This window comes from Schistocerca nitens, chromosome 4 (assembly GCF_023898315.1).
Source record: "Schistocerca nitens isolate TAMUIC-IGC-003100 chromosome 4, iqSchNite1.1, whole genome shotgun sequence".
NCBI classification, from domain to species: domain Eukaryota; kingdom Metazoa; phylum Arthropoda; class Insecta; order Orthoptera; family Acrididae; genus Schistocerca; species Schistocerca nitens.
Window position 1 is genome coordinate 291738089 of NC_064617.1, and position 14388 is coordinate 291752476.

At 43.6% G+C, this 14388-nt stretch overlaps 1 protein-coding gene across 1 annotated transcript in view; it reads right to left on the bottom strand.

The window, feature by feature from the left end:
- LOC126252258 (uncharacterized) overlaps positions 1–14388 on the bottom strand; it is a 54479-nt gene that overhangs the window by 22735 nt on the left and 17356 nt on the right. Inside the window, exon 4 of the mRNA XM_049953131.1 lies at positions 6362–7246. Within this exon, the coding sequence (XP_049809088.1) occupies positions 6362–7246 (885 nt within the window). The remainder of the gene's footprint in view (positions 1–6361; positions 7247–14388) is intronic.

Sequence of the window (14388 nt, forward strand, 5' to 3'; positions counted from 1 at the left end):
TTAAGTCCCATAGTGCTCAGAGCCATTTGAACCATTTTCAATACCTTCATCATCAAAGTTCCCCATGAGCATCAATGTCCAGAGGTTCTCGTTGCTCTCATTTGCGAGAAATTTCTCCTGTGCGACTGCAGCATTTGTATTTTCATCGAAAATAATATCTGATGCAGAGCACGGTGTCTTTAATAGACGAGATCTTGTCCAAGACGTTGCTCCCCTTTGCGGTGCATTACTTGGGTAGCCATCGAATATAACTTTGATTTCGGATCCGTAGTGGTTTCTCAAACAGTTTTCATATTCATAGAGATAACTCCAAGCTTTTGTTTGATGTGCCAAACAACGTTATGGAGCAGGTAAGGACTATCCACCACAAAGTTTTTATTTTCGGTACGTCATTCTGTTGTAGAGGTGTCAATGCATCGTAGAGATGATTTTGTACCCTTATTGAGACCTTCTTTTGTGAACAATGACTTGGGTATGGGGAAAGTTCAAATGAGAAACAGAACTTCGAGTCTCTATCAGACTGCCTGATAACACGCAACTGTGAAAAAATGTTATTGTTGAAACTTCCTGGCAGATTAAAACTGTGTGCCAGGCAGAGACTCGAACTCGGGACCTTTGCCTTTCGCGGGCAAGTGCTCTACCACCTGAGCTACCCAAGCACGACTCATGCCCCGTTTTCACAGCTTTACTTCTGGCAGTATCTCGTCTCCTACCTTCAAAACTGGCAGAAGTAAAGCTGTGAGGACGGGGCGTGAGTCGTGCTTGGGTAGTTCAGATGATAGAGCACTTGCCCGCGAAAGGCGAAGGTCCCGAGTTCGAGTCTCGGTCCGGCACACAGTTTTAATCTGCCAGGAAGTTTCATATCAGCGCACCTCCGCTAAAGAGTGAAAATCTCATTCTGAATGTTAGTGTTTATGGTAGGAATCATCTTCTTCCCTATCCTGAAATCCGTAGTGCAGGATGTAAGTGTTATAACCTAGAGGTTTTTGAAGTTCTTTGCTTTAATTCCGGTGATCCCCGTAATTTCTTCCACTAATGTCTCATGACAATTAACCGATTCATCACCAATTACTCGATTGTTTATTGACATAAGCACATTGCATTTGGGAAAAGGTGGAGGTTTTAACAGCCAATCAATCAGTTTGTCAATGTCTGCTGCATTTGGAACTCTGCGTTGAAGCTCTTAAATCCACAAATTGCTCGCTTGTCCCTGATGACGTATCACAGTATTCTTCAAATTCTTCAAGGATGCTATCCTTGAAGTACACTTTGTGACCACTGAATCTGAAAACCCACATCCGTGAGTTAAACCGCCTTTCACTTTCGTTGTCGCCATTAAATTTTTCTCTATTGTCATATCAGACCATACGCCACACCAAAATTTATCACTTCGCCTAATGGTGAAGTAGCCTTCAGTTGTAAAATTGTTGAATTCAGCAGCATCCATCCGGTCTTCCAGTGTGAGCACTTTTAGCATACAGGAAATTATAAACAGCATGAAAGTATAGGGCGGTTTCTTAATGTGTTTAAATACAGACTCCAGTTTCCAGTGAGTGTGACTGCAACCATGCAATAATGCTGCACCCATAATTTCGTTTGCAAGTGTATGAACGCTTTATAGTACCTAAAACTGTAAACCAAGATGCATTTCCGGCCGTGGTGACCAAGCGGTTAAAGGCGCTACAGTCTGGAACCGCGCGGCCGCTACGGTCGCAGGTTCGAGTCCTGCCTCGGGCATGGCTGCGTGTGATGTCCTTAGGTTAGTTAGGTTTAAGTAGTTCTAAGTTCTAGGAAACTGATGACCTTAGAAGTTAAGTCCCATAGTGCTCAGAGCCAAGATGCATTTGTAACCTGAAATTTCACGGTCTACAACTTTCATAATTTGACATTTTCCATTTGGAGTAGCTGTTTTTGAGTTTCAGACGTTGGAGCCGTCTTTTTAGCCAAGATGGTAAAAATGACAGAAGTTTCACAACAGATTGTGCCCAAACGACTGCACCGATTTTGACATTTACTTAGGTCGTTCGACGCAAAATTTAATGCTCTTCCATGTTGCTAACGGTAACACTTTCAATAGGATGCATAGTTTCCGAGTAGTAGGCGAAAATCTGAAAAAATGCCAAAATTTCGCGGTTGTTTTTTTCTACAGAATGTTGTCCCGAGGGTTTTGAGGTCTAAAACTTGAATTCTAAATACTCTCAACTATATACACGAGATAAAAAATAAAATGTTCTATCTCATTTTTCTGCAAGCAAAGGGCCTTTTTTGTGACGCCTTTACTGGAGTATTACTGTGAGGGAAGACCAATGTGTTCGCCGTATGGATCTGGCGCATCGTACTGCACCTGCAGCAGCAATTTGTGAAGCAGTTGGCTCCACAGTGACACAACAGGCTGTTACAAATCGGTTACTTCAAGGACAGCATCGAGCTACACTGCTGGCCACCGTAAATGCAACACCAAGAAAGACAAGAGGTAGCACAACAAGATTTATTTTGTAGATAACATGTTGACCAAGTATCAAATGATTACGTTTACAGACGTCTGTGACATGTGGTTCCTGCCAGAATCAGTAGCCAGAGTAGCCGCCATTGTTGGAGATCACCGCTGCCACACGTCTCGGCACTGAGTCAAAGAGACGTTGGATGTGTTCATGGGGTACAGCAGCCCAAGCAGCTTCCACACGTTGCCAAAGATCATCTGGTGTGGCAGCTGGGGATGTAATCTGGGTCACTCTTTGAGCAACCATGGACCACATGTTTTCAATCGGCGAAAGATCCGGAGAGCGAGCCGGCCAGGGAAGCAATTCAATCTGGTTATTGACGAAGAACCTTTAGACAATGCGTGCCACGTGTGGTCGCGCATTATCCTGTTGAAATATGGCTGTGGCCGAGCCCTGAAGGTAAGGAAGGACAACTGGCTCCAGCACCTCGGATATGTAGGGCCGGCTATTTAAAGTACCGGCAATGCGTACTAGAGGCGTGCGAGAGTAATATCCAATACCGCCCCATACCATAATACCCGGTGCAAGACCAGTGTGGCGGTGCATAATGCAGCTGTCCAGCATCCTCTCTCCACGGTGTCTCCACACTCGAATCCGACCATCGTGGTGCTGCAGACAGAAGCGTGCCTCGTCAGTAAAGACAACGTCACTACATTCTGCCGTCCACATCCGTCTGTCATCTCACCATTGGCGACGGAGACGTCTGTGGTTCTGCGTCAATTGTAGACGAAGCAATGGACGTCTTGCGGACAGACCACTCTGCTGTAAACGGCGTCGAATGGTACGCACAGACACTGGATGATGCGTTACAGACGCAATGTGCTGTGCTATGGTTCGGGATGTCACTGAGCGATCCGTCACTGCCATGCGCACAATTTGCCTATCAGCACGTGCAGTGGTGCACCGAGGTGAATGCGATCGACCACGTCGGTCCGTCGTACCCTCCTGCATCCAACGGTCACATATCCGCATTACAGTTGTTTGGTTTCGTCCAACACGACTAGCGATTTCTCTGTATGATAATCCACAATCTCGGTAAGCCACTATCCTTCCTCGGTCGAACTCGTATACTTGATCAAAAGATGTTCGCTGTTGTCTACGAGGCATAACTGATCGTCTTGTGAAACAACCACAAGGTAAACACACGTGCCGAACGTACACTCGTCGAAATCGCCAAGCCTTAAATGGCGCTATGAGGTGGCGCCACAGGCGCACGTGATGTGCGTCTGCGCTGAAATTCCAATCAGTTGCATATCTCATCGCTGCAAACCCATGGTGTAAATTTCACTTGATTCGGATGCTTCCTTCTGGGTGTTGCATTTACGGTGGCCAGCAGTGTAGATGCCTTGTAGCGTGCATTCAACCAACCCCAAACCACCGCCATTGCGACTTCAGTGGTGTCGAGCGAGAGCTCACTGGAGGGCAGGGTGGAGGTCTGTTGTATCTTCTGATGAAAGTTGGTTCTGCCTCAGTGCCAGTGATGGCTGTATTTTGTGTAGGAGGAGGCCAGTTGAGGGCCTGCAACCAACCTGTCTGCTTACTACACCTGCAACCTGCACCTGAAGTTACGGTCTGTGGTGCGATTTTGTACTACAGCCGAAGCACTCTCATGATTATCCCACGCACCTCAACTGCTAACTTGTACGTCACTCTGATGCTGCGATTCATGAAAAGCATCCAAGAGGGTGTTTTTCAACACGATAACACTCTCCCACGTACCGCTATTGTAGCCCAGCATGCCCTGCAGAATGTCGACATGTTGTCTTGACCAGATCTGACTCCAATAGAGCACATACGGAACATCATCGGACAACAACTCCAACGTCACCCCCAAACAGCATTAACCGTCCCTGTATTGACCGACCAAGCGCAACAGGCACATAACTACATCCCACAAACTGACATCCGACACCTGTGCAACACAATGCATGCCCATTTGTATGCTTGCATTCAAGCGTTCAACAGTCTGGCGGTTACAGCGGTAATTAACGTACCAGCATTTATGATGGCTACGAATGCTGCATACTCCACAAGGGAAATATGACAGAGCCCATAATAGTAACAACTGGAGTCCGGCAGGGTTGCATTTTGTCACCAACACTTTTTCTACTCATTCTAGACTGTGTTATGAGAAGAGTCACAGCAGGCAGGAGACGAGGAATCCAGTGGGGGATCCACGAACGTCTGGAGGATTTGGATTTTGCAGACGACATAGTTTTATTAGCTCCAAGGCTGACTGATATGCAAGCTAAATTAAGCTTGCTGAAAGAAGAAGCAGAGACTGCTGGCCTCAAGATAAATACAGGCAAAACAAAGGAAATGAGAGTAAATTCAGGTAACATGGAGGTGCCCCTGTTAATAGGTGAGCAGCGAGTGGAGACTGTCAACTCATTCCTGTATCTGGGTAGTATAGTGGCGGAAGATGGTGGAGCTGGAGATGACGTGAAAAACCGCATTAAAAAGGCAAATGCTGCCTTCATACAATTGTATCCAATGTGGAAAAATAGAAATATCACATACAAAACAAAAATCCGTATTTTTAATACAAATGTGAAGGCTGTCCTTCTGTACGCCAGTGAAAGCTGGAAAATGGATAAAAAAATAACAGCCCAGTTACAAAGCTTCATAAATAGATGTCTTCGACGCATCATGAATATCTGGTGGCCAGAAAAAATATGTAATGAGGAGCTCTGGCGAATAACAAACCAGATACCTATAGAAGACCAGATACGAGAGAGAAAGTGGGGCTGGTTGGGGCACACCTTGAGAAAACTAGATGGAGCCATCGAGAAAAAAGCATTGGAATGGAATCCCCAGGGAACAAGGAAGAGAGGAAGACCAAGGGGCACATGGAAGAGGACAGTGGAAGGGGAAGCAAAAAGGGTTGGCAAGACCTGGGCAGAATTGAGGTAAATGGCCAAAGACAGAGACGGATGGCGAGTTCTCCTGGATGCCCTATGCCCCCATAGGGGCCAAAGGAATTAAGTCAAGTCAAGTCATTTCACATTTGCAATTCCTTATTTCGCGCTTACTTTAACCTACGATCTTGCAATATTAATCACTCTACTATATTAGCTAGAGAAATGCATTCCCAAAATTTCATTAATCTGCGTTAGTTATTTTCTGATGTTACGATTTTTTTTCCGTCAGTGTATTTGCCTTTCCCTCTTGTATCCGCGTATCTCATCTCTTATCAGTGCCCCTACTTTCCTCTCCTTCTTCCCCTTTCTCTTTCTTCTTTATATCACCCCAAATTCGTACTCCCTTTCTGTCGTCTCACTGTCCACCCAAACACAAATCCTCATCTCGGTTGGTACAATACAAAGGACCCCTACGCTTATATCCTCACCCTACAGTCTATGTTTCCCTCCTCTAAATATTTTCTCCAGTTCAAGTTCTTACTATTAGTGGTAGTGCATTGTTCCTTTTTAAAATCATCAACTGCCTGCAACGCTTTTTATAAGTCCTTTTTATTATTTTTATCCTACCTTTTAGTATTTGTGTCTAAAAAATTAAGAAAGTGAACCGTTTAATTTATACAAATAGCGTCAACGAAATTCATATTTTATTAATCTGAGAACCTCATGTAAATATTTCAACCTTTACTTACATCGTTTCATCTTTACATGTTTTTAAAATTTTTGGCTGAAGAGTGGTATGCTGGACCAATGCCCGGCCGCCCTAGCTCATGAGGAGCGTGGTTATGATATAACAATAAAATAAATAGTATTAAACATTTGTCGCTCTTATTACGGAACACCCTTATACAAAGGCTTTATAGCTATTCGGTAACGAATATCTTCTGAATTGGAATTACTTACTAACAGAAAGCATAAAATTGGGATATTTTCGGTACTTACCTGTATCCTTTCCACCTGCAGCGAGTTTCTCACTCCCGGATGGTACGGGTTTAAAAGTGCGATGACCAGAAGAAGTAGCAAAGTAGGGTCATCCATGTTAAGCGACTGCAACCTCCTAATGAAATGAGATTCCATGTAGTAGTTTTCTGCAGTACAAATGTTGCAACCACCACCGGAGTTTCCCGCTGTTAGTGACCTGACTGAATAGGCTTGCTGGTCCAGTGATTGGTTTGCACCAGAATGAGTCCATCCTGATTCCGCGCATTCATTGTTGTAGGGTCTGGAAGCAGTTCTGTCAGCGAAGAAAACATCCAGATCATTTGCATGGTTCCACGAATTCTCATTAGCAGAATCCCTTTCATCTGCTAGACTCGTCACTGCGTATGACTGATTAACTGAAAAGTTCACGTCACCGTATAACCGATCGTTCTCCTCTTTAACTGCGTGTCCGGCTGTGTCTTGGTACTCATTTTTACAGTACAGTTTTGCTGCGACGTAAATAAAACACACCTGAGTAAGCACGGACTCAAACAAAGTGTAGAATTCGCCGATGACTATCGGCGAAGAGGACGCCACCACAGTGTAGCAGAATCTAATTATCAGTTCAACCACTGTCCTAATATCGTCTTCATTTTTCTGTAGAAACTGCATGGAATCTTTAGAGACGTTTACCGGCACTGTTAAGTGGTAAGGAAAATTCGTCGCCTCGTTCACCCTGCCTGTGGCGTCTTTAGCCTGGTTCTGTGCTGTGCAGTTTTCACACGCCCTACGAAACGCCGAGATAATATCGTTGAGATCGTGCAGTTCTGCCGGTGACAGGTACTTGGGTAGTTCAGCAGCGTTTTGTGTTTGTTGGCAACCCTCTCTCTTCCTTGCAGCACCACACTGAAAATTAGAAAGTGATATGTGTTACAAACATTCAGCCAATTTCTCGATTTTACTTCATACACATAAAACACGTAAAAAGATGAAATTTCTTGTGTGATTAAAACTGTGAATCGAACCAGGACTCGAAACAATTTACATATACATGATTACTGTGTAATTCATAATTAAGTGCCTGGCAGATGGTTTATCGAACCACCTTAAAACGATTTCTCTACCGTTCCACTCTTGAACGGCACGTTGGAAAAACTGGCACTTAAATCTTTCTGTACGATCTCTGATTTCTTTTACGTTATGAAGATGGTCACCTCTCCCTACGTAAGTGGGCGTCAACAAAATATTTTCGCAATCGGAGGAGAACGCTAATGACTGAAATTTCGCGACAGGGTCCTGCCGTAACGAAAAACGCCTTTGTTTCAATAACTGCCACCCCAATTAACATATCATGTCCGTGGCACTCTCTCCCCTATTTCGTGACAGCAAAAAACGGGCTGCCCTTCTTTGAAATTTTCCGATGTTCTCTGTTGGTCCCATCTGATGCGTATCCCATATCGTACAGCAAAACTTCACAAGAGGAAAAGGTGATTTGGATATTGACAAGTTATCACACAACTGATTTACTCATTCAAACTGTTAGCATGCAAAGTAACATTGTCATATGCAGCAAAAGTAACTAAAGGACTCCGTAGTCAGGCCACAAGTGGCCCATAGGGACCATCCGACCGCCTTGTCATCCTCACTGAGGATGCCGATAGGAGGGGCATGTGGTCAGCACACTGCTCTCCCGGTCGTTATGATGGTTTTCTGTGACCGGAGCCGCTACTATTCGGTCGAGTAGCTCCTCAATTGGCATCACGAGGCTGAGTGCACTTCGAAAAATGGCAACAGCGCATGGCGGCCCGGATGGTCACCCATCCAAGTAACGGCCACACCCGACGACGCTTAACTTCGCGTGATCTGACGGGAACCGGTGTATCCACTGCGGAAGGCCGTTGCCCAGAAATAAGTAAAGCAGATATATTATTAAGACAATCTTTCAGTGCGTGCGTTTTGTAAAATCAACCAGTGCAGATAAGTCTTGATGAACGATGCATCATTTGCCATGACATATCACTACTGGTCATAAAAACTGCGACTGAACAATGCAAGCACTACTTCGTTAGAAACCGATATTAATATGTGTACGAGTACCTGCGTCTTACCGTAAAGTTAGGTACATTTCTACGCCTTGGAATCTGCAGTGATACATTCCTCATTCTCTGTCAGCATTTATGTGGCCGTTCAGTAGTATAGAGAGAGAAAGAGAGAGAAGATAACATAATCTGGGCTTCTGGATTCGGCATGTGGTCTATTCTGACGACAGGGAAACTGTAAAAGGTTCAGATAATGAAGTTCGGAAAATGTGTTGCAAATGCTTCTCAATTTGCTTTAGGATGTTTCTACTAAATGCGCATATACAAATTTCATTTAACGAATTATTTTTAAGTGTTATTTTCTATTTTCATTAATTATTTATCTGACTCATCAGTCTTCTGACTTGTTTGATGCGGCTCACCACGAACTCTTCTCCTGGGCCTATCTCATCATCTCAGAGTAGCACTTGCCCTCTACGTCCTCATTTATTTGCTGGATGTATTCCAGTCTCTGTCTTCCATTACAATTTTTAGCCTCTACAGATCCTTCTAGTACCTACGGAGGTTATTACCTGATGTCTTAATACGTGTCCTGTCATCCTGTTCCTTCTCCTTGTCAATGTTTTCCACATGTTCCTCTCCTCGACGATTCTCCAGAGAACCTCCTCATTCGTTAACCTTATCAGTCCAACCAATTTTCAACATTCTTCTGTAGCACCTCATGTCAAATGCTTCGATCCTCTCTTTTCCGGTCTTCTCACATTCCGTGACTCACTTCCACACAATTTGTCCTCAAAACTGACGTTCTCAGAAATTTCTTCCTAATATGAAGGCCTATGCTTGAGATTAGTGGACTTCTCTTGGCCAGGAATGTCCTGTTTGCGTGCGATACTCTACGTTTTATGTCCTCCTTGTTTCCTACGTCATGTGTTGTTTTGTTTCCAGAGTATCAGAATTCTTCATCTTTTTCGCGGTCACCAGTTTCTATGTTACGTTTATCGCTAACCTCATTTCTGCTACTCTTCATTACTTTCATTTGTTATCGGTTTACTCTTAAACCCTATTATGTACTCATTAGACTGTTCATTCCATTTAACTTTCGACGAGAATAGCAATGTCGTTAGCGAATCTTGTCAATGATATCTTTCATTTTGAGTTTTAATTACACTCTGCATCTTTCTTTTAATCCTGTCATTGCTTCTTCGACATATTTATTGCACGGTAAGGGCGGCGGCTGCATCCCAGTTTTACAGCCATTTTAATCCGAGCACCTCGTTTTGGTTTTATTGTTCCCTCGCGGTTCTTGTACAAACTGTATATTACCCGCTGGCGCCTCTTCTTGTCACAGTTTCAAACATATTTCTTCATTTTACACTGTCGAGCCCTTTTTCTAGGTCGACAAAACCTATGAACCTGCCTTTATTTTTCTGAAGTTTCGCTTCCGTTATCAGTTGCAGTGTCAGAAATGCCTCTTTGGTGCCCTTACCATTTCCAAAGACAAACAGATAATAGTCTTATAACAGACCCTCCATTTTTTTCTTCTTTGGTTGCATGAACTGTTCAACTAATTGTGCGATATTTCTCGCACATATCTGCCCTTGATATCTTCGGGATTGTGTGAATGATATTTTTCCGTAAATATGATAGTAAGTCCCCAGTGTCATAGATTCTACACACAATCTAAAATAATAATTTTGCTGCTACTTCCTACAATGACCCTGACTCTAACACTGAATACGTTATGTCTTTCATGTCGACTCTCATTTCTTTTCATATCATACTGTCGGGGTTTGCTTAACAGTGGGATGACCTCACCCTCTTATTGTTGACGCTTCTAAATCGCTCAAAGGTTGTTTTGACTTGTGTGTATGTTGAATCACTCCTACCGGCGACCATTTCATTTTTGATTTCTTCACATTTTTCCTGCGGCCAATTCACCTTGGCTTTCCTACACTTCCTGTTTCTTTAATTCCTTAGTTACTTATAAAGATCTATTTCTGTCTTTCTCGGATATTTTTGTACTTCCTTGTTTCGTCGGTCAGTTGTAGTATTTCTTTCGTTATCCAAGGTTTCTTCGCAAGCTACCTTAGATGTACCTGTGTTTCTCTGTGCAACTTCCGTAACTGACCTTTATAGAGATGTTCATTGTTCTCCAAATAAACTGCCTGCTGTGGTATTCATTATCACAGTATCTAATATCCTTATTGAACTTCAAACATATGGCATTATCATCCCTCATTAGTTCGACATCCCACATCTTTCCACATTCCTGAGAATTCTCTTAATCTTTAGTCCATTCTTCATCATTACTAAATTGTGATTCGAATCCATATCTTCTCCTGAGTACGCCTTACAATCCAGTTTCTGATTTCGGAAGCTCTGTCTGACCATGATGCAATTTTCCTGTCTCTGAGCCTTTCCTTGTATACATCCTCCTCTTGTGATTTTTTACAGTGCATTCGCTATTACTACCCAGTATTTATTGAAGAACTCATTCTTTTTCCTCTCTCATTCTTACTATCGAGCCCATATTCTCCTTATCTCTGTCTTCCATTCCATCCGTTACTGACGTGTTCCTTTCTCCCATGATTATTAGATTATCGTCTTCCTTCACATGATGAATTACCCGTTCAATAGCCTCATAAACGCCGGCCGCGGTGGCCGTGCGGTTCTGGCGCTGCAGTCCGGAACCGCGGGACTGCTACAGTCGCAGGTTCGAATCCTGCCTTGGGCATGGGTGTGTGTGATGTTCTTAGGTTAGTTAGGTTTTAATAGTTCTAAGTTCTAGGGGACTTATGACCTAAGATGTTGAGTCCCATAGTGCTCAGAGCCATTTGAACCATTTATTTAGCCTCATAAACGTTATGTATCTTCTGCTTGTGACCTGAACTATTGTTGTTAGACCCGGTTTGATGTCGATTCTGATGAGAACAACCCTATAACTGAACTGTTAACAGAACCTCACTGTCTGTGAGTTGATATTACCCTACATTCGTCTGAGCAGAAATCTTGATCTTCTTTCCATTTCACTTCACTAACCTTCGTCATATGTACTGTATACTGAGCGTTTGCATTTTGTTTTTAAGATTTTCTAGCTTCCCTACCACGTTCAAGCTTCTGACATTCCACGCTCTGACTCGTAGGATGTTACACTTTCGTGGTTACCTCCTAATCGGGGATCCGAGTGGGCGCTTAATCCGGAATATTTTTCTAATGGAGAGATCATCAGTGGTTTCCATTAGCTTCTGAATCCTCAAGCCGTTAATTATTGCTATTCTTGGCCTTTTAGGGGCAGTTTTCCATCCCAGGGGCAAGACAATATTTTTATTCAAAATTCAAGTAGTGGCTGGGACAGGACCCTGGAGATTTTGATTACTAGTAAAAGGCGCTATACCTGGACCACAGGTCCTTATAATTTTCTGTTATAATAAAAAAAATCACAAAAGTGATAATAAAATTATTAGCTTATTAGAGGGAAGGAATTACGGCGGACTACGCTGAATACAGGGATCTCCAGGCACACAGAAGCTCTGAACTCTAAGACTACAGTTTTCTATCCAGGTAATATAGAGAGCGCTGATTGGAAAACATGACATCGACGCGCTGACAACTTCTAAATTAATTCAGAATGTTGGTATTTGGTCAAATTTGCTGAAAAGAAGCTTTACGACTGAATGAATTGCTACAAAGACAGCAGAAAAAGTGATGAACACTTCTCTTATCATTCGATGCGATTGTTTTTTGTTCGAATGTATTATTGACTATGAGGCAGACTATGATGTGTAGGCTAGTCGGATACCAAAAAGCATCCCATTATTCTATACGGGCGTTATGTCGAACAGCTTTTCATTAAACACACCCACGTCAGCTTCCGCCACTTTGACACACGAGTAGTACTTGTCCATTCCATAAAGTTTCGGGATTGCAGTCGGATGACGTCAACTCCTTCCCACAGTATTTCGGCTGACAAGCATTTAGCCATTTTCAGGTGAATGCTTTGCGCTGGATGTTGCTGGTTCGAAGAGCTAACTTTATACGAAAAATTGTCTCGGAGACGCAAAAACAACCACTACATGAGCGACTTCTGTCAGGTATCGCGCCCTTCTCGAATACTGTTCCATCTATGGCGCGCAGGCACATGCGTATTGGTGATACTACTCGTGAGCTCCCTGTCAGCACGCTCGCGGAGTTACAATTCCGATGTCAAATTAACAAAACTAACTGTCGCTAGACGTGTCACTAGTCATAAAAGGTTTCTTGTCTGCAGATATTAAGGAAATCACCGGGTCCCACCCCTTATCCAGTTCAAAGCCGCCAACACGATTAATAAGATTGCCGCCATATGTATTTGCACCGATTCCTTAGCAATCGGATCCCAGAAGGTTCCCGTTAAGGCCAAGGTGCCCTTGGCGGAATAATTCCGAGAATGCCCTGCAGAAATACAATTCTCGGCTACGACTGACTTACAGGGCTGTGAAAGGCGAGCGCGCAGAACAGGTTCAACGCACGTTTCACGGGTTGTGCGCGTAGACTTTGCCACAGTGGCATGGTATTCTGTAGACTCTAGTCCTTCGCAATCTCCAATCGTCCTGTACCGAACCGAGAAGAGCTCAAGTCTTTGTAGATGGCCGGAATATTACTTCAACATAATGTTTCCTTAGGATTCTGCCATAATTTCTACGAATTATTACTGCCGACATACGGAAGGAATGCCCTGGACTTGATCCGCTCTTTCTCGTCTTGCTCATGTGGGCTGTCATGCTCGTTCCTCCTTAAAGCCGCACTGATCTGATGTGGGGAATATCCATAATGTTTGAACACGAATTGTTTACTTTTTCCACCTCCTCTGCAAGGGCTGTCTCTATCACACACTACGTGTGCCCGGCGCACCAATGTTCAAAGGACGTCCATAAATTGTGACGAGTGGGGAACTAGACGCCTGGAAATATAGGTCATTAAGTATGGGCTTACGGCAGTCGGAATGCCCCAATGTAACCTTTCGTGCTGACCAAGACGTCCAGAAACGGCAGACAGTCGCCCTTCGCCACTTGAGTCTCGTGGATTCAATTCAGATGCTGCAAAGAGCCTGACAGTTCTACACCGTAGGGCAACACTGGAAATTTATCACCTACATATCGCCAGAAGACGTTTTGTTTAAGTTCGGCCGAATCAAGTGCCCTCACTTCAAAGTGTTCCATAAATGTTTGATAACAGAGGGGAGAGAGGACTATCCATGGCAACACCGTCAATTTGCTCAAAATATTCACTGTTGAAAAAAAGTAGGTTGAGCACTGGGCATGATAAAATAGCGCCGTCATATCGATTTTGAACTTATTGCTGATGAGTGACAATGAATCCATGAGAGGGACTCTGGTAAAGAGTGAGCCGGCATTGTAGCTTACTAATAAGCCTGAGTTACTTGAATCGAAGTGACTTTAGTCTATTAATAAAGTCAACGGACTGCGAATATGAGGCGAGCACTTCCTCAATAAAGCGGCAAGCAGCCAGGTCATACGTCGGAGCACCGATATTGCTAAAAAAATGACGTAATGGAAGGTCTTCTTTATGAATCTTCGGAAGGCCATGTAACCCTTGCGGAAGGGAACTGTGAGCTCTTAAACTTTTTGCCGCTTCTTGCGGAAGAGAAGAAGAATTCAACAAATTCTTTCTACCCTTCCTATGGTGACTTTATCAATCTTCCGGTACGTTGGTTTACTCAGCAAGCTATAAATCTTTTGGTCGTAGACCTCAACGTGACAACAGAAAATTAGCGCATCCCTTATCCGCTGGAAGGACCAACGTGTGAGGATCTTTCCGTAATTAACGTAGTGCGGACCTTTCCATGGAGGAAACTTTACTCTTCTGAGGTACAAATCTCGTAAGTGTGCGACTTGTTTCAAGTCTTATTCCTTCAGCAGCCTCACTGGGAAGAAGTCTAACCGCTTCTCCAGCAGCACTTACGAGAGCTCCATAAGGTCATCTGTTACGGAACCCCGCGTTCAACAACGT